The sequence below is a fragment of the Spodoptera frugiperda genome, chromosome 26 (assembly GCF_023101765.2).
Source record: "Spodoptera frugiperda isolate SF20-4 chromosome 26, AGI-APGP_CSIRO_Sfru_2.0, whole genome shotgun sequence".
Classification (NCBI taxonomy): domain Eukaryota; kingdom Metazoa; phylum Arthropoda; class Insecta; order Lepidoptera; family Noctuidae; genus Spodoptera; species Spodoptera frugiperda.
The window spans coordinates 1,900,205-1,927,063 of record NC_064237.1 but is presented as its reverse complement, the minus strand read 5'-3'; the positions used below and the strand labels follow the sequence as shown (position 1 = coordinate 1,927,063).

At 34.1% G+C, this 26,859-nt stretch overlaps 1 protein-coding gene across 2 annotated transcripts in view; it reads right to left on the bottom strand.

The window, feature by feature from the left end:
* The window catches only part of LOC118264480 (uncharacterized), a 101,183-nt gene that overhangs the window by 14,003 nt on the left and 60,321 nt on the right, over positions 1-26,859 (bottom strand). Inside the window, exons 2-4 of one of the 2 annotated variants that reach the window (XM_035576994.2) lie at positions 4,307-4,412; positions 1,732-1,843; positions 10-176 (exon numbers count right to left, since the gene is read on the bottom strand). In XM_035576994.2, coding sequence (XP_035432887.2) covers positions 10-176; positions 1,732-1,843; positions 4,307-4,412 — 385 coding nt within the window. Of the gene's footprint in view, positions 1-9; positions 177-1,731; positions 1,844-3,256; positions 3,363-4,306; positions 4,413-26,859 lie in introns of both variants that reach the window. The other variant, XM_050704700.1, reaches the window with a different exon arrangement.

Genomic DNA, 26,859 nt, shown 5'->3' with positions numbered 1-26,859 from the left:
ATCACTGACCTGGAATCGAAGCTAAAGTAAGTTTGATCAGTGAAGTTGTCGGCGTGGAAGACAATCTTCACGAAGTTGGTTTCCGATATGAACGTCTGAGGCTGCTCTATCTCGCCGCAGAAGAGACCTGGCTCCTTCCTGTTTGAAACATCCGTCTTTGCGTTGCCGTCCACTATCTGTGAAGTTTTGTAAATTAGTTACCAAATATTTAGCTTCATTGCTTGCATACATTTTACTCTGCAATAATAATGATGCTATATTAATTATTATGTTATCGGCTTACTCGCGTAATTGTTTGACGAGGAACTTGACTAGATTCAAGCTATGCTAGAGGCTCATATTTATCAGCAGCATTCATACACGTCGTGAGTCGGGGAAGCCGATAACCATGATAAATTTATAATATAATTATGATGTTTCATGGCCTATTTTTGTTATCTCCAAATCCAAATTCAACTATCGAACTAATTGACTTTGATTTTCAAAATTCAATGAAATTCAAAGTAATGGTTTCAAATAATAACAATACAAGTCCATAAAATATCAATGAAAATGGAATTTCAAATCTCCTGATTGTGGCATAGGAACGTATTTCCTTTAACATTCATTAATCTCTTTATGCACGATCGTTGGCTGTGAGTGCGTGTAATTTTGTTCTTTTTAATTCGGTCGGCAAATGTTCACCTACAGCGCCCTCTACCCACATCTCCATTCATTCACGTTCGATTCACCTCATTCGTAAATCTAACTTAAGCTAGCTTTTCTAAAATATTTTGTTTCGGTTTTCTCTAAATAGAATTGGTAAAATTGTTACAATGTTAGTAATTTTATTTCGTCTTTTCTTTATTCATTAGTTTTGTTCATTTATCTTGTAATCTCATGATTAAACAGGCATCGTGTAGTATTTATTACACATACATTTGGTACGGCTAGCATAATGTTTCAAGTGTCCATGGGCGGCGGCGGTTGGTTACCATCAAGCGATCCGTCTGCTCGTTTACCGGCTTATTCCATTAAAAAATATAAGCCTATATTTTCACATATTTTAATTAATCTCATACTTAAAATTTTATGCTAATTAAAGTCTCATTACATTAATAACGATAACAGCTAATATGCGTACCATTCCAAATATGCGTAAACATTACAAATCGAAATCACACTGGAATTCTAAACTCGTCGAGTTTGTAAACTCGCAAATCGTACAAACGTAGAATGATTCAATAATTACGTTCAAATTGGATCGCTCCGAGTTCCGAGTTCCGAGTTCTTTCACCCGTCAGACGAGTTCAAAAATTAATTAGTAGAATTTCGAAAGCGTACGCTGACTCAATTAGTAGTACCCGTGATGGCGGCCGATTTTCACGACTTGATGACTTAAAACTTTTTTGTTTTACCAATTGCTTTTCTCCACTTTTCATCGTTTCCTTCCGAGACGATTTTAAATGGGAAACGAGATATTAAAATCTATTCTTTCATCGTAGACATCTGTTGTGAAAAGGCCGGATGAGATTTTTTCTTTTTATTAAAAAATGATGAATTATTCTTTAAATTACCTGTATTGTTTACTGATTTGAAGTTAAATTGAAATATGTTGCAATGAAAATGATGTTCTTGGTTCGTACATATACATACAACTCTTTAGCAATACATGTCTAAAGTTGAAAGTTGGAATTAAAAGTAATCTTCCACCGATACACGATATCAATATGGTCTATTTCAGCTACTTACTTGCATGTATCCCTTGTGGCACGTCGTACCGTTGATCAAGGTTCCGACTTTGAACTTTTTGAATCTAATCCTTAGAATCCAATCTTTTGGAGATCCCCGAAAGGCTCGAAACCTATAGAAAAAAGATCCGTATCATTCATTGTTATCTAAAGCAAAGGAAAGCTGGAGGCATTATTTTTGCACAATATTGGTCGTAATAAATTACTTCAATTTATCATCAGTAGATATTATTGCCGACGAAAATGCCTGAGGCTTCGTTATCGTTTAGTTCCTGTGTGTGAGAAAATTATTAATCATGACGATTTTTTATGGGATTGCGTATGTGTGAGTGTTCGGGGATCAGTGGTATTTACGGTTAAGGATAACGGCTTTAGGGATCCGTCAGGTTTTTTTAGATCCAGTGGTGAAAATGTAGTAAACAGACAATTTTGATGTAACTGATCTAAACCAGATTAATAGAAAATCTCAAGAAATATAACCATTATTGACAAGATCAATCATATGTAGAAGTACTAACTATTCCACAAAATTAGCACGAAGCGTTTTGCTTCGAGTTTACTTATGTGAACCGCTAAGGAATGGAACTCATTGCTGAAGTCAATGTTTCCTGCAAAATACAACTTGGGTGTCTTCAAGTCCCGAGTATACAGGTTGTTCATAGGTAGGCGTGTTCCTTCATCATTGCTTACCACCAAGCGAGATGGTGGCCAAACGCCATCCTATTAAGTATAAAAATACTAGACTACCTACAAATCTAGAAAACCACATAAATAAACACAAAAATACCATAAACAAACAAAAAATAGTCCACGTAACTCACAAAGTACTATCCCATATCACTTCCCAAACTGACTTCGTCGGTCTAATACGGTTTTTATGTTCTCCCACACTTTGTAGTTTCTTTTGATCCTGTGTTCGCTAAGAGCACACAACTTTCTTCAAATAACATCAATCATCACTCTTTTGTATGGCAAAAATGCTCTGAGTACGTGTAAAGTTCCGGCAAGTCGGTAAGCCACTGACCTACATTTTGATGGGTATAAAATGTTATTTATCTTGCGATGTTATGGGGAACTTGTTCGATAGTCTTCTATTCATTGATAGTGATAGCTGATTTGTAAGTGAGGAAAATGTAATTGAAATTATGTTTCGATAGTCGTTTAAGGTTTCGATTCTTGCGTCAAGTTATTGATCAAGCAAATGTACCAATTACTTTACAACCTACTACTTACCAATTACTTAGGTATAAGTTCCATTTACTATGGTGTTGTGATACAACAAAAAAAAAAATACCAAAAAGATATTTTATAACGAAAAAAAAAGGTGTGAAAGAGCCATGCCTCCGGCTCGACCAGAGTACTGGACAGACCACGGCCTCATAGAAAACCGACGTGAAACAACGCTTTGTTATTATACTGTAACGCCATGGGTATTTCGGGTGTCCATTGTCGGTGGCGATTGCTTACCATCAGGTGATTCATCACCGACTTATTCCATAAAAAAACTATAATATTATAATAAGTACCTATATGTGCAAGTGAGGGGTCTCCCGAAGTTCTCGGAGGTGACAGGAGGAGAGGACACGTCCTCATATATTTCCACTGTCTTGTTGCAATGGTCCCGTTTGGAATCTGTAACAAACATATAAAGCTAATAAGTTTATGTTGTTTTTAGATAGAAGGGAAGCGTTGTTATCCAGTAGTACAAAGTTTTTTTAAACATTATGCTATTTTTTCCTTCGGGGTAAGCACAGGCGCACATTACGGCACGTAATGCCACTGTATCATGTAATAAGGGGTGAGTCTACTGCCATATATCGGGCACAATTCTAAGTCGTTCACTTTTACAAACGAACAAGTATACACACGAACGCACTAAACTACGCTAACTATGAGTTTGCAGTGTTGTACGGAATTTGACCAAAGTGATCCTCGCGCACACTCCGCTAATAATAGTTGGCGTAATATAAATCGAGTGATTTCAAAAAGTACCTTTACTTAGCGTTTTATAAGATTTGTAACTTTCCTATTATTTGCATATTTCTTCTCAATTTTTTTATGAATTATGTAAACACACATTTTAAGCATCTTGGCATAAAAATAACGAATTCCAAATTTCGAGTTAGCGTAGTATAAATTGCTGGTGTTGATTTGCCAAATACATAGGTATAAGTTCTAATTAATAGGGTTTTGTGATACAACGAAACATTAGAACTAGCACTTCTAGCTCTTAGGATAACAAATGAGGCATTCACTACCATAACCTATTCTAACCATATTTTATTCGACAGGTTCGACCAGTGTGATACCACGGCCTCAAGAAAAGCGACATTAAACAACGCTAGCGTTTGTTTTGTTATGTATTGTTACCAGAGCCCAATTACCCTTCTTCCCAATCAAGTAAAATGCCCGATTCCCCATAAAACCCTTAATCTCCTAACCCCCAAAAGGAAAGCAATGCAAATTGTAACACCAGAGGTAGTGTCCATTAACGGACATGGCAGATTTTATATCAGATGATCCGTCTTACTCGTTTACCAGCTTATTCTATTAAAAAAACTATAATACTGTAATACCTATATGTGCAAGTGAGGGGTCTCCCGAAGTTCTCGGAGGTGACAGGAGGAGAGGACACGTCCTCATATATTTCCACTGTCTTGTTGCAATGGTCCCGTTTGGAATCTGTAACAAACATATAAAGCTAATCAGTTTATGTTGTTTTAGATAAAGGGGAAACGTTGTTTTCCAATAGTACAAAATAAAATATTAGAAATACTTTTTTTTGGAACGTCTCGCCTTTTATCCCCGAGAAATTTTCGAGAAACTGAAAATGGCCCAGTAATTCTTTGCCCGAAACTGGAATCGAATTCGATACCCCTTGTCCGGCAGTCGCAATTGCGGCACGACAAAGCGAAATAGTTTACAAATTATTGCTAAAGTATATGAAGAGAATGAGAATAAATAATTAAAAATAAACTATACTTTTTTTAGGTAGCCATATCTGGTTCAAATCCTAGAATCTATTTGCGATCACTTCAATTGCAGGTAGAATTTATATTTAGAATTTCCATGAACAGAATTTGATTCCTAGAATTCTACAAACAAATAACGAATTCAAAATAAAAATGTAGGTATGAAATATTATATTTTCAGAAGCAGTTTGATTGATTTTTTATTTATTCTTTACTGTATACAATACAATTCAATTGTGGTATAATATAAGGCGCACTTAATGCCGTATGGCATTCTCTACCAGTCAATGTTAAGAAAGTCTGCGAAGTAAGGTACTTACGGAGAATTTATTGTTATGTTTAAAAACTTTATATTTTATTAGTAGATAATTATTTTACTTCTTTATTGTACACCAAGCACTTCATTCCATTCAAGTAAAAAGCAAAGCTCTATAAAATGCAATCTCACTCCAAACACAAAGAAAATCAATTAAAATATTCAATAAACAAAAGCATAGTGTTCATTAAAACCCGACATCGCAGATTTTATATGAGAATGAAGTCATTAACGCTAGCGTTCCTAGTAAAAGCTATTAAAATACACCATTAAAGGAATATACTATAGAAATGGCAGCACTATACCGTCTGGAATTCTCGTAAAAAGAATAAAACCCGTATCGTAATTACGAAACGTCTGACTTGTTAATCGAGAATGCTTTCACGTTGACGTCAAGCAAATCAACATTTTGGCCTTGATAGCTGACGTGACGTTACTCTAGCATTCGAGTTCGGTTTTTGAATTCAAACTTATCGTTCCTTTTTGTTAGGTTTCTTTTTTTTAAAGGCTGTGTTTTCTTTATTTGAAATAACATTGAACAAAGGAGTATCGTTGCATGCCACATGTCCACAGGTCCGCATCGTACGCACCGCATTATCAGCAATGCCTACATGCGATGCGTGTTGTTGACGTCATACAGAATGCGTACGATGCGGGCCTGTGGACGCTTACCTTAACTTGTAGTTTTTATTATTTTTAAATATCTGTTTAAAACAATAAGTAACCACAAATAAAGTCAAAACAATTAAAGAGTCCTGTTTACAAAGAAAGGATAAAATACAGTGAAACAAAAATGTCTTTCTTTCAGACTACTTTAAAAGGAGTCACAAAAAAGATTTAATTTTAAAGTTGAAGAAAACCTGAACGTATTTCAAGTAGACGGGGGTAGTAGCTCATTGCGCCCAGGGCAATAACTCTGGTTCTTAGTTCATATATATTTGTCACTGGAACGCGGGGTGGCAAAGGCATCGCTTCTAGACTGCCAACTTTAATAAAAAAGTGTTTACTGTTCGCGATATGATGTTTGTGGCATTGTGGTAGTTAGTGTTATAAGTTTTAGGCATAAAAACGTAAAACGTAATCGTACGTATATATTTTCATGTATGTTTTTTATGGAAAATGCGGAGAATATTATAAACTATGATTTAATTAAACTCAAGACTCTACTCATTCGAATGTATGGAGATTAATATCACTGAGGATTTATTGTCTTAATTTTGCAAAATTAAGATCCCCTTTTGAAGTGTTCATAGATGTGAGATATGTATTTACCTATTTTATGTGCAATATTTTTTTCATAATTTCACATGTTTTGTGTTATTTCAATAAGTGTGGGAGAGTCAACTTTGGCACGAATGATACCACTGCGAAGACCGCCCATAGAAACGTGTGTGAACACTTTGGTGTGACTGAGGTCTACCCTGCGAGGCCCCACTTCGCCCCCTTCTTAGGGAAATGATTTGGCGACGGCGACCTCTCGCGTCCGGCGATTGCTTACCATGGTGATTTGTCTGCAAGGGGACTGGCTTAATACCGTCTCCATTACTTTTTTATTTTAGTTATCATAAAGTTTTTTTAGCACACGATCTGTGAATTACAACGAATGTCCTAAATAAAAAAGTGAACTTGTTGGACTCCACTTAAACCGTAGAGTAGTAAGCTCGGCAATCCGCAAACTTTGTCATTGGGACGGCAGCAAGGGTAGCTCGCCGCCCGACCAGAACCAGACCCGTGCGTGCGGCGTTGCGTTCCGCGCGCGCCTCAAAGAGCCATCAGACCACCACAGATGGGGCCCAATAACGCTGATGCATTAATCCGGAGCTGCGGAGCTACCTAGCGGGTTTACTAGGGCTCCGGCTTGACAAGCAGGAGATGGAACTGGGTGTGTTTTTAGTCAGTAAGAGTCTGACACTCCCGCTCGCTTTGCTAGCTGGCGAGAGAGAGTCATTGGATGATTTCCCCCTGAAAAAAAAGGATCAAATCTGGAACAAAGTGATCCGACAGAGAACCAAACTGACAGTGGGCCGACCATATTTGTCGAAGAACCGACAGTCATCATCATCAGTCTTTTCATGCATGCTCATCGATTAACGGTACTTTTAATGTGGGCCTTGTTTGATATACCACCAAACTGGTCGCTATATGTCCGTCTAGGGTGCCCTCTACCGACGACTCCATTCATACCAAAACAAATGTATACTAATTTACAATTAAAATCAAATAAAACAACAAAGACAATTCACATACCAAAAACATAAAAATAACATTTCCTCCGAGACTCTTAGAAATTCTTACTTAACGTAAATCTTAATTGATCGACAATTATAATAAGTACCTACATATATACATAAGTACTATGAAGACTGATCCACTTATACTTCAAAAGCTAAACCGAATATCTTCGCCTTATCAATTAACAGCCGTATAATCTCATCGTGATTCCCTTGGTACTGGATAATTCAATTAGCTAACTTATATTATGTGCCAATGAAAGGAATTTGGGACTCCATCGTTATAAAGAAGAAATGCCGCTGTAAATTAAATTGATTACATGTTAAGAAGAATCGTCTTAAGATTTTCGGAGATTGAATTTTGAGTCTTACATCTTCGTGTATAGAGGTCGATGTTGTATATAGAATTGGCTTGTATTTAGTCGTAATTATTGGAAAAAGTGGACCTTTTTTGGGGTGGAGAATATAAACGTGACGTTATATTATTCAAATTATATTATATAAAACTAGCTGGCCCAGCAAACTTTGTGCCACCTCAAACATTTTTTTATCACTTTTTAAACCTTCCCTAGACTTTTACAAATAACCTAATCCAAAACCAAAATTTGCCAAATTGGTCCAACCGATCTCGAATTTCAGCAACACTAACAAACAGCAAATGATTTTTATAATATCTAGACATTCATAATGTACTCGTATAATAAAATAGACAGATAAACTCATCTCCAATTACTTTAGAAGACATACAATAACTTTACACGAACCAACCTCTTCCAGGTATCTACGAAAAGCATATACAAACTACATAAATATAAATTCCACCACGATAGTCACCCACGCATAAAACCGTACTCACACACTGAATCAATAATGCACCCTGTAAAGTACTCACACACTTAAACACAATCATCCCAGCTATATTCGTTCGTGTATTAATTTTTAAGCACTCCCAACTTGGCGCTTAATGGAGTTTCAACCCATCTGTCACTTATGTGCCCCTGGTATCAGGTGCGTACAAAGTGCTGTAAGTTAGAAGGGCTAGCTTTAAACTTAAGATGCTGAATAATGTAAGTTTTGAGTGTTAATAAATTAAATTGTTGAGTACGTCGCTTCGGGCAAGTGTTGAACTTACTAAGTACTTGTAATATGAGTGGTGGAGTTACTAGTTGTGTTGTTTACTTGTACAGAGTATTATAAATAGTGGTTGTTTTCTTGTCTTTTATTCGGTGTGAAGTGTGATGTGAATTTGTTTTGAGTTTTACTTTTATATATGGGTTAATTTCAGTGTTGCCGTTAAATGTGCAATTATTTTACTAATCTTATTTCTTAGACAAACAATATTGTCATGTGGAATCTCCGAATACTTATTTACGGTTGAGAGGCTAATTGATCTCAGAAACGTTTTTTGCCATATTGAGTAATATGGCATGGAGATGGAAAAAATCGGTGATTCTGAATATGTATAATATCGCAAAAAAGTCGCTTAGATCCTTTCAATCATCGTTATATATTATTATTATTTTAATCCACAATAGAAAACTATAAAACTATCACCAATTAAAAGGTTAATTACTATTCCCTGGCCCAAAAATCCCACAAAAATTGTCCACACAACAAGTCCTGCACGCGCAATGCATTTCAACCCCTATATCAGTATGTCCCACAAACAAGACCAAACAAAAAACCTCACAGTTTTTTGTTTACCGACGACTAGTTTTCAACCCTTGGGATTTGAGCCGGCTCAAAGTTTCACCCCCGTGGGTTGAGGCTATACATCACAGGGTTGTCGCGTAGTATTATGTTGGCGTTTCGTTCCTTAAACGTGAACTTAAGGCGTGTGTAGATTAGTGTTGTATAACACAACATATATATACGATGTAGTAAAAGATATTTTGGGTTTTTCTGTCTATAATGTGAATGCCACTTTAGTTAGACCAACGAAAATTTTAGATAAGATTGCTATATTTTTCAATGTTATTAGGTTAAGTCACTTTTTATATCGAATATCGAAAACATTTCATATGTAAGAATTCCCCAATCCTCTAATCCCTAAAAGGACGGCAACGCAATCTTAACTGCTTTGGTGTGGCTGGCGTCACGAAACCATAAAAATTTAAATAAATGTGGTAATGATATAAAACACAGTTAGTTACATAAAATGTACTAGTCTATTAAAATATTACAATGAACTTTGCACTTATTATCTTCTGTTAAATTTCTATTAAATTCCCACCCATGTCCAAATCATAAAATTGCATCCTCTCTAAAAATTGCAATACTACGTATTTAAATTGTAACCTTTCAATAGGCTAATAGTAAATCTGTACGCACCTTTAGCAGTGTTGATTTTACTTGCTAGTGATAGATGGATGATGGGAAGTTGTGTCAATGTGTGGGTGTGGGAGATGATTTGCAGGTAATCGGCTTTTTACCCGACACTGTTCGCTATTGTGTCGTGGGTTGCAAATATAGTTTTTTTTCTTTACATTTGCTAGGTCGACGTTGATATATTATTGATAGTTGACCTATTTTTCTCTTTTTCACACATTTCTGAAGTGATTTTTTTTCTTTTTGTAGCATTCATTTTGTATATGAGATAAATTTCTTTATTTTTAGTTTACACAAATATTCTAAATGTCTATGTACATGTCTGTTGAACCGAGGAAAAGTGTTCGAGTGTAATTCAGGAAAATATTTTTTTACATTATCTATATATTAATACGTGATGCAAAAACTTTGGACCGCTTTTTACGAAAATTGCGCGGATGTAGGAGCATAAAATTTGGTACACTTATAGTTTATGTGTAGGAGAAGTGCGAAACGCTAATATTTTTCAAAAATAATGCTTATAAAGTACATTAAATCAATAAATAAAACATTACACACACATGCATAGTATCTGATCGTATTTGACAAAACGTCAAAATCAATAGACATTGCTATGATATTCTGACGTCTCATATGAATAGAGTTTTATAAAAGAGTTTGTTTGAGTTTGAGTTAAATAAAAAATATTCTTGAACGTATTGTTAATTAAATCGTATATGGTCGAATTTCGACCAAAAGGCGACCACTAGTTATACTTATTTCTCATAATTATAATGACAAAACATTCCATTGTAATTCAACAACTCATCATCATTACTCAAACGTTCAACGACCCTCAAATAAATCACATAAATTTCTTTCATAATAATTTAATTCGATTCCCAATAAAACACACAATGGGGATGAAATATCATACAATACAATAAAATTCAATACAACAAATAACAGGGCACTATTTTAAATGATGCGGTTGACGTTGCGGCGATCTCTTTGTAGCGAGTGCAACTGATAGCTCATAGCGACCGGTTTGCGACCAGCGACCAGTTTGCGACCAGCGACCACTTTGTTGCGGTTGCAGTCGTTTAGTGCGATGACCCTTACCACTATCGGCTGTGGTGATATGTAATTTATTGCGGCTCATTATAAATATGGCGGTATGGGAGGTTCGGGGGGAATTTGGGGGTAACGTGTTGATTCGTTGAATATTTTTGTTTCGTATGATTTTGGATGGTATTGAAACTTGAATATTTTGATTTTTGTTGGATGATTATGTCAGGTTTTGTTTAAAAAAATACCTAAACCGGATTAATTATAAAAATATTACTTGAGTATTTTCAGGATTGAAGAATTTCTAATATAATAAGACTGACTTCTTAAATCCTCATGAGTTTAAGTTTAAGATGTTTAAGCCTCCGGGTAACTACAACATTTAAAAAATCCTTATTATAAACTAAAATCTACATAAAAAACAATTTCTAAGGCACCAACTAAAGTAAAAAGACACCAGTATAAAAAGCGTTCCAACAAAAATGTTAAACAAAATTGTCTTGTAGATACACAAGCAACGTCAATACATCCACTGCTGTAAAGTGGAACTCGGTACACGACATTCTAAGCACAACTATGTACGTGGTTACTAAACTTGAGCGAGTGCAAGTTTCTTTTATCCGAAACTTAGCTCCCACGGCGACAATAAAACTATAAATAAGTATGTAGACTGCATGAAGTTTTAAGATGCATTTTGTTAAAAGAATTTTGGAAGATACGTTGCATGGGAAATCCTCCCTTTTGAAGCTCCGGTATAGAAGCGACCTGTGATCTCTTTGGTGAACTTTAAAAAGAGGGTTTATACGTGGATATTTTCTTCTGTGGCGATACATGACGAGCAAATCAACAGATGACGTCACACCATAGGGTGTATGACATCATAACACATGTGAAGTTTGTATGCGAATAAACATGGACACAAAAGAATGCACTTCAAAATAGTTACCTACATTAATAAATATCAACGCTTGGTTTATGATATCATTATTGGTGTCCTTCTAAAATTAAAATGGAATAAACTTTTAAACACACACACGTTTTTTTACTTTTCATTTAAATGTGTGTAAACAAAGAACCTGAACCTGAAGTATCAGTAAATAAATCTTAAAACCATTTAAACAATGCAAAAAAGCTTTTTGTACAGAATAATAGTCCAACAATTTTCATACACAACAATCGAAGACACGAACAAAGACAATTACACTTTCTTTTACGAAAAAACAAGAGATATTTAAAATACCGTGAACGGAACAAGACAACGAAGTAAGTAAGTCGATCATTATCAACCGAACCGAAACATCCAAGTCTTTGTCAACGTTCAAACATTCAACAGCAAATTCTTAATAACAAATTTTACTTCAAAAAGATCCCGGGTCCAAGATAAAACTGGGGTTCCGTTGAAAACTTCATAAAAACCAACTAAAAGTCCAGCTACAGTGGAGTGTCGTGGAAACTTTGGTTACTTGGCAACTTCCTCGTTTCATGGCATAGCTCAGTACTTTTTTCCGATTATAACTTCGATCCCAGATGCTCCAGCGAGATGTATGGAGTTCCGTACAGTGTTTAGTATTAAAATTTGTGTTTCCTTTGGTATGTGAGTCGATTTTGTTGCGAGTTTTATTTGTTTGTCTGGTTGGTGGAACATGTGTTGCGTGAGATTGATAGCATATTTTGAGTTTGCATTTGCATTTCAAAGTGTGAATATTTTATATTTTTCTGGATGTTAAAGAAAGTGGTTATGTGTTCTGCTAGTGGTTCTTATAGTTTTTGTCTATCCTGGAACGTGGGAGGTTTGAGAATCAGTGCATTTCAGTTCACACTTATCGAAGAGCACTGTTGTCCGGTGTCTGACAAATAAAATATAGACCTTTTTACTTATGATATCACTAAGCAGAGCCGATTTTTTGTGTCACAGTGCATAATCACATTATGACATCTTTTTGCATTTGCTTTATGGGTGTGGCGATAAATTTATTTGACTTAATATTAAAAAAATGCTACAAAAACACCAATCACTCTAATAACTTCACTGTAGTACTAAATAACAATCTAACTTCTATAGTACCACAACCAATATCTATCAGTAATGGGAATTACCGTCTATATACATAGATGTGTGTTCCATTCGTAATACTGTCAACTGCTCCATTCAAATTCAATGGCCTATATTACGTGTATCAATCGATAGCGATGGAAACGTTTAGCATTCATGGTAAACTCACGAGGTATGAAGGACTGTCGTGAATGTCTAATATAGGAACTATGTAAACGGGGTTCCGAATTGTGGATATGCCTTTTAATGGATGCTATGTTGAGCGTATTATAGATATGTATTAATCTTTAATGATTATCTATTATTTGTTTATTATTTTGAGGCTTGATCGTCTCACTGCAGGCCTCCGTAATCCCCTTCCACATCCATAAATAGAAGATTCAAAAGAAAAAGAAATAAGAGGAAGAAGGCGCATCGCCGTACTCAGAGTCATTTAATGTTTACTTAATCCAGTACTTAGCAATTGTTTTCGGAAGACAATCATTATTAAAGAATAGTCTAAGTCATCATTCATTCAGGTCAGGTTCAGAAAAATATATAATTATGTATGTCAGAAATAATACAGACAAGTAATAAACTAAAAATTGAACATCAAGATGAGCAGTGTAAAGTTTGAAATTTTCTTTTGTCCAAATTTTTCTAAAATATTTTCTTTACTATCTTTTATCTACTAACACATAAAATAAAACATTCAAGCATTAAGAACTCACTAAATATTCACTTTGTTACTAAGATCAAAATAAAAAAAAACTTCTCACACAGACAAACTTAGAGCTTAGTCTATCATAAATAACGCTTAAATTCGTCTGGCAAGATTGCTCCGCTACTTAATTCTCAAATACGACCATAATTACCTTTCAATATTTATTTATGAATAATACGCTCTCTTGTGAATTTGTTCGATAAACTTTAAGTCTAAATGGGACTTATTGGAAAATCTCCTGAAATTACATTATTGATTAATTTGTCTTGTTCGCTGGGGGTTTTTCCTCAATTAATAAAATCTGGTAGCGGTTTGCTGAAGCTTTGTTCACGTTGCCAAAAGAAAATATGCCTATCAATCACTCTTGAGCCTTTGAACTGTCTCTGGGATTAAGAGTTCTGGTGAGGCTCGAAACAAGCCGAGCATGCCCAATATGACTAAATCTCTTAAAATTTATCTTTATTTTAAACAAGTTTTTGCCAACGTCCCCGTGGGGTAAAAAGTGTCTTATCAGCCAAGTCAGCTCATACCCTGTCTGTATACTAAATTTCGTCAAAATCTATTGAGTACCGTTACGGTTCGAATAAACTTCTAACTAATAACTAACTTGTACTGTTGTAAGTTTTTTATTGTGAATTCAAGATTCAAATCTATCAATAAGTCAAAAAGACAAACCTTTTATAGGCTATCTATTAGTATTGGTGTACAATTGCCACTCCTCCTCTTATACTACCTACCAATTGAAATGAATCCTCCAAAGACACATTTCCACTTCCAACAAAACCAAACAAAAAAATAAAGATTAAAAAAGAAAACTAAACGTATTTCTAAGCACGTTAGTTCCCGACCGCAAACCACTCAGGAGTTTACTCAATTCGCCATTCTGTCGGGCCAGTCAATACAAATTGCACTAGTGATGCCTTTATCAGGCCAGTCCATTGATTATAATCCCAAGCTCTGCTAACGAATACTCGAGGTATTGAATTCGTTAAGCAAGTCCGATTGGTTTAATGTAAAAGAGGAGAGGAGAGTATCTTCATACTCTTTTTTTTCTCTCTCCTGAAATTCAATATATTCCCAATCCCCGATTCCCCAACAACCCTTAAATTCCTAACCTCCAAAAGACCAGCAATGCACTTGTAACGCCTCTGTTGTTTCGGGTGTCCATGGGCGGCGGCGATTGCGTATCATTAGGTGATCCGTTGGCTGGTTTACTGGCTAATGATGGCATCGGGAAATGATGTAAAAATACAGTATAAAACATATCATATTTTTCATTTTTTTTTGTCTGCTTTCAGTTCGCAACTTGAGTCGTTGAGAACAGTGGATTCATCTAATTATATCAGCTCCGGCCACTAATATTAAAAGAGACTGCAGTACTGGCGGTCTGCGGATATTTAAATCTGATAAACGAAGCCTTCCAACAATTTATCGTTCCCGCAGTTATTACATAGAGATTTGTTTCCACAGATATTCGGATAAGTTTCAATTTTAGATTTTCCATTAAGTTTTTGACAAGTTGGCTGGATTTGGAGATCGTGTCTTCATTATCTGATCGACGTTAATTGTCGGTTTTGTCATCATTATAAAGATAATTTTGTTATAGGATATTGAAAACGGAAAATTCTACTTCAAAAGGAAACGGCGGCCTCACGGCGTTATGATAAACTTTGACATTTTGGACTTTAATCTCCTATTCACCTGCCAAGCGTGGTGATTATGGTGTAGGAAAAACACTTACTACTATTCAGAGATACTAAATAATCTTAGAAAGTACACAAAACTACATTAGTCTTTGTCGTGGGTAGGTTCAGAACCCGCGCCCTCATACACGAGAAGCGCGTTTATAACCTCCAAGACACTACTACTAGTAGTAAGTAGTATTAAAAAAACAAAGTAATCCATGTACCTATCTATCAAAGGAATAAGTTAGCAACTCAGTTACTTATACTTAGTATTCAGACTTCAACATTTTAAGTATATTCGCGAAGAAATTCTAAAGTTAAACAGGTGGTAGGATAAACTTCACACTACCGCGGCTGATGTCACTGCTATGTGGAATATACGGTCCTATATCTTGTGCGTTTTTATGGCGTGTTTATTGTATGTAACATTTTTTTCTTTGTGAGACAAATACATATTATAAATGTGAAAGTCAATCACGCTGAATCTGGATTTTGATGAAATTTGATATACAGACAGAATATGAGCTGACTTGGGTTATAGGATACTTTTAGTCTTAAGGGTAAGCGAGCAAAGGCGCTGTCAGAAGTTAGTTTATGTATAAGTTTATATAATGTAGCTGGTTAGCAGCAATATGATGATGTATTACACACTCTGACCAAATAACAGCCTATTTATCTCCTGCTCTTTAATTCCTTAAATTACCTTCTAATGAAATAAACAAGAATATTTTTAAATAACCCAGATAATAACCTAATAACAACTTATTAAGAACAGTTTGCACAAATCTATATATTAATACGTGATGCAAAAACTTTGGACCACTTTTTACGAAAATTGCGCGGACGTAGGGGCATAAAATTTGGTACACTTATAGTTTATGTGTAGGAGAAGTGCAGGACGCTAATATTTTTCAAAAATAATACTTATAAAGTACATTAAATTAATAAATAAAACATTACACACACATGCATAGTATCTGATCGTATTTGACAAAACGTCAAAATCGATAGACATTGCGATGATATTGACGTCTCATATGAATAGAGTTTTATAAAAGAGTTTGTTTGAGTTTGAGTTAAATAAAAATTATCCTTGAACGTATGTTAAGTGGTATTGTAAATTAAATCGTATATGGTTGAATTTCAACCACTAGGCGACCACTAGTATTTTTAAATAACCCAGATAATAACCTAATAACAACTTATTAAGAACAGTTTGCACAAAAATAACACGCCCCGTCGCCTGCAATGTTACACATATTTTCCACCCCTATGTTTTCACGGTTGCACTCAAAGAGAAAAGTTATTTTAGCTTTTAAAACTTGGGTAAAAGAATATCCAACGTGATATTATCGCGAACAAAGGAAATGGAAGTGTCTGTCGATTGTTTAAATGGAATTTCTAGCTGAAATATTGAACATGTTCATAGTGATTATGATGTTGTCAGTTTGTTTATTTATTGATATTTCATTACAAAGTGGCTACCGTCTATAATTGATTTAGTATTGTACTTTTCTATAAATATCTTTGCAACTGCGGCAATTGTCTAAAAAACGTTTAAATGCCCATAACCAGTGGTCTTGTGCATTCGATACCCTAAATAGAAATTGGGACATAACATGACATTGGAATTGTATTTATAAATAACTTTTTTAAGCCTATACTGAAAGGCTGACAACTAGCTACTACTGAGATTTTTTTTTAAAAACCGTAAAATGCCCAGTAATATATTGGAATCGATCTCGAGACCCCTTGCCCAGCAGTCACACTTGTAACCACTTAAGTAACGAAACAGAGGCAAAAAAATAAATCTTCAAAACATCAAACGTACTATGTGGCCAGTAAAAAGCTATATTAAACATTGGGAACAATAGTAAAGAACTATACAATTATAATATATAGCCCTAAACCATTTACGAACCGATTACTAAGTTAAACGTCACAATATTACTTCTAAATGTAAAGAAGCTTAAGTACAACATTATATAAAGTTATTCTTCTATAATTACCCAGGCGACATTGAATTACAGAGGAAATTTCCTAACCGAGTTACCAAAGTAAGTAAACTTTTATAGAAGCGAAGCGATGGCTATCTATTTAGAAATATAAGTCCGTCATTCAATAAGTAACTCTATTAAGACTAACATAATAGCTAGTTTATCTAATTTCCTTTACTACTAAATTCATGGTAGACAGTAACGTCTTCACGTATGTAGAGAGAAACTTCCCAATCCAATATACACTTTGTTACGTGCACGTTAAAGCTTATATTCCATCGCAAGCTTCAGTTTAATCAGCTGATTGCCGAGAACAACTTTTATACGTTGTAAGAACGCAATTTGTGCAGTTCGAAGATACATGGATGTCATAAAGTTGATTACCGCTATTTCTTTTGGATGCGGCATTCGTTACTTGAGTGTGCAAGAAAAAGATTGCCAACAAGTTTAATCGGGGAATTTTCTTCTTTATTTTAAGTTGAGCTCAAAAGACGGACATTTCATTTAGTTTTCAGGCTTTTTTCTCTGTTAGAAGTGTAAATAAGACGTTTTATGTAAGCATCCTCATCAATTTCACCACAATGAGTTTCAAAGAACATAATCCCGAAAGTATATGGCACATCCATTATACTATAGATAAAATTCACAAGAAATTACATAATTTTATTACAACTTTTGTGAGACACACTAAATTAATTATTATGTTATCGGCAGTAGCAGCGCGACAATCGCCGCGTCGTGTGTCGCGGAATGCTGATCATGAATATGAGCCTCTAGCATGGCTTGAAACTAGTCGAGTTCCTCGTCAAACAGTTACATAAGTAAGCCGATAACATAATAATTAATTTGACAATTACGTAATTCAGAACCTTAACAGTAAACAACAATGTATGACACATACGAAATGTATTTATTTCCAAACAAAATTGAATTAACAAAATTGTGATTGAGTTTAATCTTCTCTAAATACTTTTGGGAGTTGGTAATTCAGTTTGTTCGTGCATGTTGTCTGTCTGCCATCTAGAAGTAGGACGGCAGAAGGTTAACTCGTTTCTAATTTTGTTAGGTACTATCAAGTGAGGTAAATAATTAATGTGTCGGGAGTGAGAGGGTGAAGGTTTGCTTTTCAATTTTCTGGTATTAATTTGTTCGTTAGTTTTCTCTTGTCTTTTATTTGACAAAATAAAAATAAACGTGTGCTCACACTATGACTATTGTCTCTGTATCTCTCTCTCTCTCAGGTAATTTTAAATCAATACTGTTTTATTCACAACGATAGCCGTGGCAGACATCAGTGTCGATGTCGGCGGTCACGGTTTGAATTGAAGCATACTGCTCATGACTTTGAGTCCCCAACAGGGCTTGAAACTAGTCGAGGTACCTTGGTCCACAAGATTAAAACGTAAAATCCAATTAATTATTAGGCAGTTATTACTATTTCTATGTAATATAGTAATTAATTTGTATTAGACTAGTAATCACAATTTTATTGTCCTACTAAGATACTTATAGTTCAGTAATTTTGTTAACATTTTCGTTCTGTTGTAACAAGATCGAATGCTCTGTGGCGTGCGAGTAAAGTTACCACGCTAACAAGTTATTTTGTCTAGTCACTACTAACTTCTCTTCAGTGTATATCTGTATAGGTACTTTTTCTTCTTATTCTGTAGATGTCTTCTTTTTAAACTGTATGTAAGAGTAAGAAACATAATACTGTAGTAGGGATGATGACGGGGTATGAAAATTGAAATTTATTTGGTCCGTCAGTTAGGTGATATTTATTTATTTTGTCATATAAGGTAACAATACTTAGATAAAATGAATCGAAGTTTAGGAGTGGGAGCAAATCAACGACGTGTGTGATAGTTTAAAGTTGGTTGTCATTATCATAAACAAACATATTTAAATAACAACAAAAAGTTCGAAATTTAATTAAAATTCAACTACAACTTTTGATCCGCAACTTGTACCTAAACAATTTCATAAACTTATATTTTTGAATAACAACTTAATAATACTTCTTTCAAAACTGAATTTGTATTAAAATACAAAATAAAATAGACCCTGTCTGTAATCAAACAAAAGCGTATTTGCATTATCGGATTACACTCGTCCGACACGAACTTGTAACAATGTCAAACTCATTAATTACCGAAAAACAAATTCGTTTTAATACCAAATAAATATAAAACTTAATCTATTTGAAATATTTTTTTAAACGTTGCTCCACACTATTATTTTCTATCGGATTTTATCTTGTGTAGCGGGATTATAAAGGTAACCTAATTATTAAAAAATAATATCGACGGTTAAAAGGAAATAGGGAATAAGCGACATTTTGGTCAAAACTGAGTTTATTATGCTATCCTACGTAAAATTTTCAGGTCTTTCGAATGCGCTTACTGGGTGACATTTTGGGCGTTTATACCCCAGCAAAAAAAAAAACATTTTCCTAGTATTCATTCGACGACCGACGAGTTTAAACGGCTCTCTTGATCTCCCTATTTCCTTTTAACCGTCGATATTATTTTTTAACAATTAAGTTATGAGTCCAAATAGGATAGATAAAAGCACAAGAAGAGATAATTTTACTCGACACCCGACCAGTGAATTAATCTCCAATCTCTATCACCTAGGTAAGTCACTAAGATCGTGCTAACTATATTAAAAAATATATATTTTCCAGTCTTTCATAAAGCTAGATGTAATCTGAACGTTTTCATTTAGAAAAGTCTCAGATTTTAGTTCGCGTGAGATTCACTTTATACGAGTTTAAAAGCCGTCGAGTACTTTGTAGCTGTCTTTGAGAGATAATATTTCAAGTGCCATTTGTAATATTAAAAACTGATGACGATAAATTAACTGTTAAAGTTTTTTAACTTGTTAATAATAAAACTGTTTTGAAGTTTTTGATGTGATATAATTAAGTGTAAAGAACAATCCTAAATTAAATTAAATTTTGCCCCATAGTAGGATTCTCACAAAATTTCACATACACATGACACAGACCCGGAACAACAATTTATATATATCTATACATATAATAAAATCGTAGAAAAGTGCTGTCTGTACATTGAAAATAAAAATAAAAAAAATAGCAGGGGTTATTGTTATGTCGATGTCGAACCCAAAAATGTAATTAACTTTTTTTTTGTCTGTTTGTCTGTTTGTCTGTGCGCGCTAATCTCAGAAACAGCTGATCCGAGTTGGATGCGGTTTTCACGAATATATTGTGGTATGCTTCAATTTACATTTAGTGTTTGTTTCATGTCAATCGGTTCATAAATAAAAAAGTTATGTCAAATTAAAGAATCACGTCGAACTCTATTCTATGCTTATACCATTAATCTCCGCAACTATTTGACGGATTTGGTTGAAATTTGGTACAGATATAGTTTAGAACCTTAGAAAGGACATAGGATAGTTTTTATTTCAAAAAATAAAAATAAACGTTAAATTTCGTTACATTCATTTGGTTGGGTATCGGCCGAGCGCTTCGGTACTGTTGTGGAAATAGTGTACTATAAGTCGTATGATTATTTGTCTGCAGTGGTCCTGCTGTTTCGTGTATTCTAAATTGGTTTCGTTGTATTTGTCTATTAAAAAGTTTATTTGTTGAGTTTTCCTGGTTTTCTGGTTAAATTATTTAACGTAGGTTTAGTTTGATATCGATTATTAGTAGTTACTGTAGTTAGTTTGTTTAATAAAATTTTAAGTCTATAATTTATAAATTAATTATATTTAAGTCGTCTCTTTTAAATTATTTAGTTTAAGCTTGGTTATTATAGCATTGAGGATAGGTTGTAATATAATTTCTTTTTTAATTGTTATAAATTCGTAATTCGTAGCTTTCTTTAGTTTTAAGTTAGTTTTCATCTTAAGTTCGGAAAGATTATAATATTTCTTTAGTTTAAGTCCGTTTTTAAACTATTTTTTCAATGCCTTAAGTGAGTATACATCTATTAAATTCAAACGCAGAGCTTTATGTTGATTTTTGAGGAGTTCCCTAGAATATCTTCCACATCTCATTTTTGAAGAGATCCCGCGAAATCGGGAACTATGTGGTTAAAACCAAAAATTTGCCGGAAGTCACTATTCCACGCGAACGAAGTCGCGGGCTATAATAAATCTGTAGAAGGGTCAATTCTGCTCATTAAAAATATAGAAAAAATAAATAGGGTGTTACTGGATCGATACCAAACCCAAATATGTGATTATAATTTTTTTGTCTGTCTGTCTATATATGTTCAGGCATCACGTGAAAACTAACGGTTTGATTTCGATGAAACTTGGTATAATTATGTCTTATTATTCTGGACATAAAATAGGTTACTTTTTATCCTGGAAAAATACGTAGAAAAAAAACTTTATTTTTCAGTTTTATTCTGCTCAACAGCAGTAGCTCAATAGAGGGATCTCCTTAATTATTATGGGCCTCGCCGTATTTGGGTCCAATAGATATTTATAAGATGTCATTGTCAGAGTTACTCAAAATGGAGAAATAAAACTTCCACGCGAAGACCGACATCCGCGCGGACGGAGTCGCGGGCAGAAGCTAGTAAAAAAATATATTCCGTACGGAAATCGAATCTGCGACACGTTGCGCAGCAGCCAGTTGTCCAGCCACCACCGTGCAGTTAAAAGGCTTTAGTGAGGTAAGAATCCTACACTCCCTAGACTTTTATCCCTGAAAAGCTAGCCTCATCATAAAGGTTTCCCTCCGTGCCCCCAAAAAGGGTGTTCAATTTAAGACTACATTATATATTACTGACTCTACATAGCATTTCCTATCTGACAACCGTGAAGAAGCACCGAAACAAACTCAAAGGTCACAGTCTCCTTTAAACTCTGACATTTTAAAATATAATGGGAGAGGAGGTGCACTATATTTGAAAAGGTCTTTTGAAGTATCATACAAGTTTGAGGAGATGCATCCTTATAGCAGACATACGAGATAAAATGCTTTTGGTTGAGTGGTCACAGGACTGCTGAGCAAGAAGTTTCAGTGGTGGGTTAAACAAAATAATATTGGTTTATTGTATTTTTTTCTGTATTAGTGGGAAACAAAGCTGTCTAAGAGTAATTTCACACTTTATGCTATGTGAAGTTGAAATAAATAATTTTGACTTTGACTTTGTATATTGTTTCAATTTTACGATAAAATTAATAAAATTTTGGATTCAAAAAATTTATTATCAGAAAGTGCATAAATGCTCATTCTATACTTTCTGTAAAAAGCCACGGTTTTTTGCATACTCAAAACTATGACTTAATAAACATTTGAAAAGGCACCCTATAAAATCTAATTAATAAAGATATTCACACACAGATTCTACAGAAAAACAATACACAACAGGAAAACTAATTCATTTCCTAGAAACGGAATAGCGTCTGGAACTGTAAAAGACAAAGCCAATGTGTTTTCAATGCGACTCAAAGCGTCATTTCAAGAGGACCTCTCAGAGGGCGCAGAGGATACAGAGGCTTTTAATTGGAAATCGCTATATGGTCTCGAATAGACGTATCATTGACGTACTGGCGAAATGAACGTATATTTTTAATGCTTTTATTCTGTTACAGACTTTGGTACTCGGTTTGGGATATTTTAGGTTATTTTTGCGTATCGAATACCTTTTTTATCCTTTTCTGTTATGGGTTTGTATGTTGAAAAATTGAGACGTAGTAAAAATACGCTATTGATTTGAGTTGGTATTGGAACTTCATTGTTATGAGAAGTTAGTTCCGATAAAACCCTATCATTAGTGAACCCAAACATTTGGAATTTTTGTTTGGGTATGTGGTCAAAATTGTGTACCCAAATAACCAAATTAAAGAAGATTATAACATTTTCAACTTTAAAAACAAGCATAAAAAGCACAATTTTAATCACCAAGCCCTAAATCAAACATAAAAATTCCGTAAAACCCAAAAGGACCAAAACTGGTCCTTTGCGACAAAACCACGTAGTTATTTAAAATAGACACAATACAAAAAGGAAACTCAGCTCGTTGTACAAAACTGTAAAGGAGACAAAGAAAGGACTGTATTCAATGCGACACAAAGCCTTAGTTACGAAAGAAACGTCTCTCGAGACACACTGATGTTAATTGAAAATAGCGAAGAATTGAATTCACTTGAAAATATTCGCTGATATTCTGCAAGTGCTTGTACATCCTTTGATTATAAACTTTTGTGTGAAATATGCAAGCGCTTGTTTGAATGCATTGTCTGTTTTATTCACAGTACACTAGTACCTCAAAATAATGGATTAATCATAGTTAAGAGTTTTATTTGGAACTAGCGACCCGCTCCAGCTTAGCTACGCATGGGTGCAATGGTATTTTATGCATGTTTTATAGATGAAAACTTTCCTCTTAAATTACTCTATCTATTAAAAAAAACTAATCAAAATCTGTTGCTGAGTTTTAAAGATTTAAGCATAAAAAGGGTCGTAGGGACAGAGAAAACGACTTTGTACTATGTAGTGATTATTTTTAGTTAAAATTATTATATTACTGAATTTTTAGATAACACCTAATTCTAATTTACGAGATTTGGACAAAATGTCTCGGACTTAGTTTTTTAATCCGCATGAAGGAGTCCTAACTTAATTAAGTAACGTTCTTTATAGAATTTTTAAATCTCATTATTCTTTTAACCAAAAACTTTTTGACTACTGAAATTAGTCATCCATAAATTACATTAACTCAACCAGTGATCTAAATCCAAGGATGAACGTTTAAGAGTAATAGCATTTTTCCAGCACCACGACCTCACTGACTTACTAAAGGCAATGTTAGCCCCTACTGAAAGAACAAAAGCTTTGCTTCAACAAACTCAGTCCTTTCGATCCGCACTCTACCATCAGGACGATATATTACATTGCAAACCAAAAAAACAAATGATGCTCAGTTTGTAGTGAACGTTCGCAAAAACTCAACAGTATTCACCAAACACAGAGCAAAGTATCTAACGTTAATATTACACGGACTTACCCTGAAAAAGAATATATATTTTCTTGTTTTATTAAAGCAATTGTGCTGCCGCAGGGTCACCGCTTTGTTTTGGTATTGTTTTAGTTTTAAGGAGGGCTTATCCTATTGTTTTAATTGTTGTTTTTAGACACGAATCTGTGACTAACAATTAGATTACATTGGTATTATTTATTTGGTAAAAATGTGGTCTTTTGTTGGATAGAATTTAATTTTGGGTTTTGTAAATGCTGAAGCTGTTAGTGTGCTTAGTTGAAAAATGTGGACTTCATCTTTAAAATCTTAGTTTTTATTTGGAGAATTATTTCTTTGTCTATTTTTTTATAACAAAGCGTGACTTATGTAGTGAGAGTGAGTCGGTAAGAAAGGAGAAAGATGACTTATAATCATGTGATTCATTATCCACTTTAATAAGAAACTTAAAACCAAATTTTCTCAAGTATGATGTTAACAAAAACCCCGTGACATATTTTCGCCACTCAACCAATAAAACAACCAGTGTAACAGATAAACAAACCTGTCTACATTAAATTCAACACAAATTTACATAATAAAGAGATAAATCAACAACCTTCCTATTGGAACTTTTGATCCGCATTTCTCGGAAACAAGGATTTCACATGATAAAAGTATATTTGGGTCACACGTTGTATGTACATAGCGGAAACTTCTGACGTATATATAACCAATACATAATCATGAATATTCTCTCCGAATTTATTGCTTAAGTTTGCGAGAAACGCAGAATTTCCCTTTTAAGAAGCAACCCTTATAAAATAGGGGTTAATGGAGGTAGCCCAGAATATGAATATTGTGGCAACTAAATCTTTTATATTACCTACTATGGGCGCCATCTCTGGAACGCAGTGTTCAGAATTAATTTTCATATGCAAATTGGGATTACTGTGCTGTTAATAAGGCTGATTTTTGTACTTTTTTATCAGGGTTGTTTGAGTATGTGAAATTATTTTCACTGAATTATTTGAAACTAACTTGTGCCAGTGGTTTTGATCGCTTTTCTTTGGGATAAAAAGTATCCTCTCTGTATACCAAGTTTTATCAAAATTCGTTTAGTAGTTTCAGCGTGATTGACGGACATACAAATAAATTTTCACATTTTAGTGTGATTATCATCCTTTTTATTTATTACTATGCATAGTGTCTTCGAGTGCCATAATTAATGTATTAATTAATTTTAAAAAAATAAATTCATTAAACATCCTAAAGTTTATATTAAAAGCACACCCCATTTACCTTTTATTTATATTTTCACAAAATAATGCATCGATTATTCGCGTACAAAGTAAATTAGCAAAATTAAAGGCAATATGGGGGATTTTGTACAATATATCGAGCTATACAAAACCAGTTTATCGTGGCCTCGCTTTGAATCATCTTTCCGCGCATTCCACGGTCAGTTTATACTGGTTTTATATAACTTGATATGTAGCTGTGGGTACAATATCGATACGAGCCCGGGGCAATATTTTAAATACAGTGTTAAGTACTTAATTCAATCATTAACAATTTTGAGATCCATTAGTGCGTCCGCTGTATTGAGCTTTTGGTAATAGCTGTAGTAATTTATTTAAAATGCTCTAGTTTTCATTCGTAATGTTATGCTTGAACAGTTTTTTGTATAGTGCAGTAGTTATTAAGTATTGAATGAATAACAAATAAGTAGTTAACTGGTACACATAAGCGCGTAAAGTAAAACACTTAAAAATAGATACAGTCGACTTTTGTAAAATCAAATTTCAGAGATTAGCTAGAAAAAACACGTAGACTGACAAATATACAGAGAAATAGGCAGACAAAAAATTTAGAATATTTTGGTGCATGTTCATAATATAAGCGTAGCAAAAAGTAGTTATTTTACTATTACAAACAGACACATCCATTTTACTTATGCGTATGTACCCAACCAGCCTACATGGAAGTCATTGGGGATGTTCAGCAATGGACGTCTTGTGGCTGATATGATGATGATGATGATAGAATTTAACTGATTTTCCACAAAATTTAAAAATTAAATTGCCGGATCTAAGCATCAGAAAAACCGAACCAGTTAGCTTAACGATGAAATCAGTACATTTTCATCAACTAAAACTATTCAGTGAAAACTAACACAATAGAATTTTATTAGAAACAATTGACACGAAATAAACTCGACGCTCTCATTACGTAGAATATAACAGTAACTGAAAGAATAGCCACATTATTACTGAAATGAATATAGTTGACATCGGGGTGAAACAATTACACTGGTTTGGTCATGGATGTAGGACTAGCTAGATACGCTTTGCTTATAACGGCAGCGGATTTTACCTATTGAGGCTTTTGATAATCTTTATATTTTTTTTATTTGTGTGGGAGAGTCATGGGCGATTGCTTACCATCAGGTAAGCCGTCTGCTATTTTACCGGCTTATACCATAAAAAAATAATTTAATAACAAAAAATGACATTATATTTCAAAAAGCTTAAGTCTTACTCAGTGTATACTCGTTACTTATTTTACTGTTTATTTATTTTTCTCATAATTTTCATCTATCTATAGGATAAAACCAGTTCGTTTTCATTTACAAAAACGATTCCGACTTCAAAACTAAATACATATTTTTATCAATTAACTACTAACTTTGACTCTTAATAACACCTGAATTCGACATCAACATTCTCATAAATGGTAAAATCCAAGCTTAAGTTTAGCCATTACTAGATAAGCTATCTAGTAACTCTATATCCCTGGAAGGGGCAGCGCTAACGGCTTCGTAGGTCGCGCAAACGATGTACAAGAGTACTT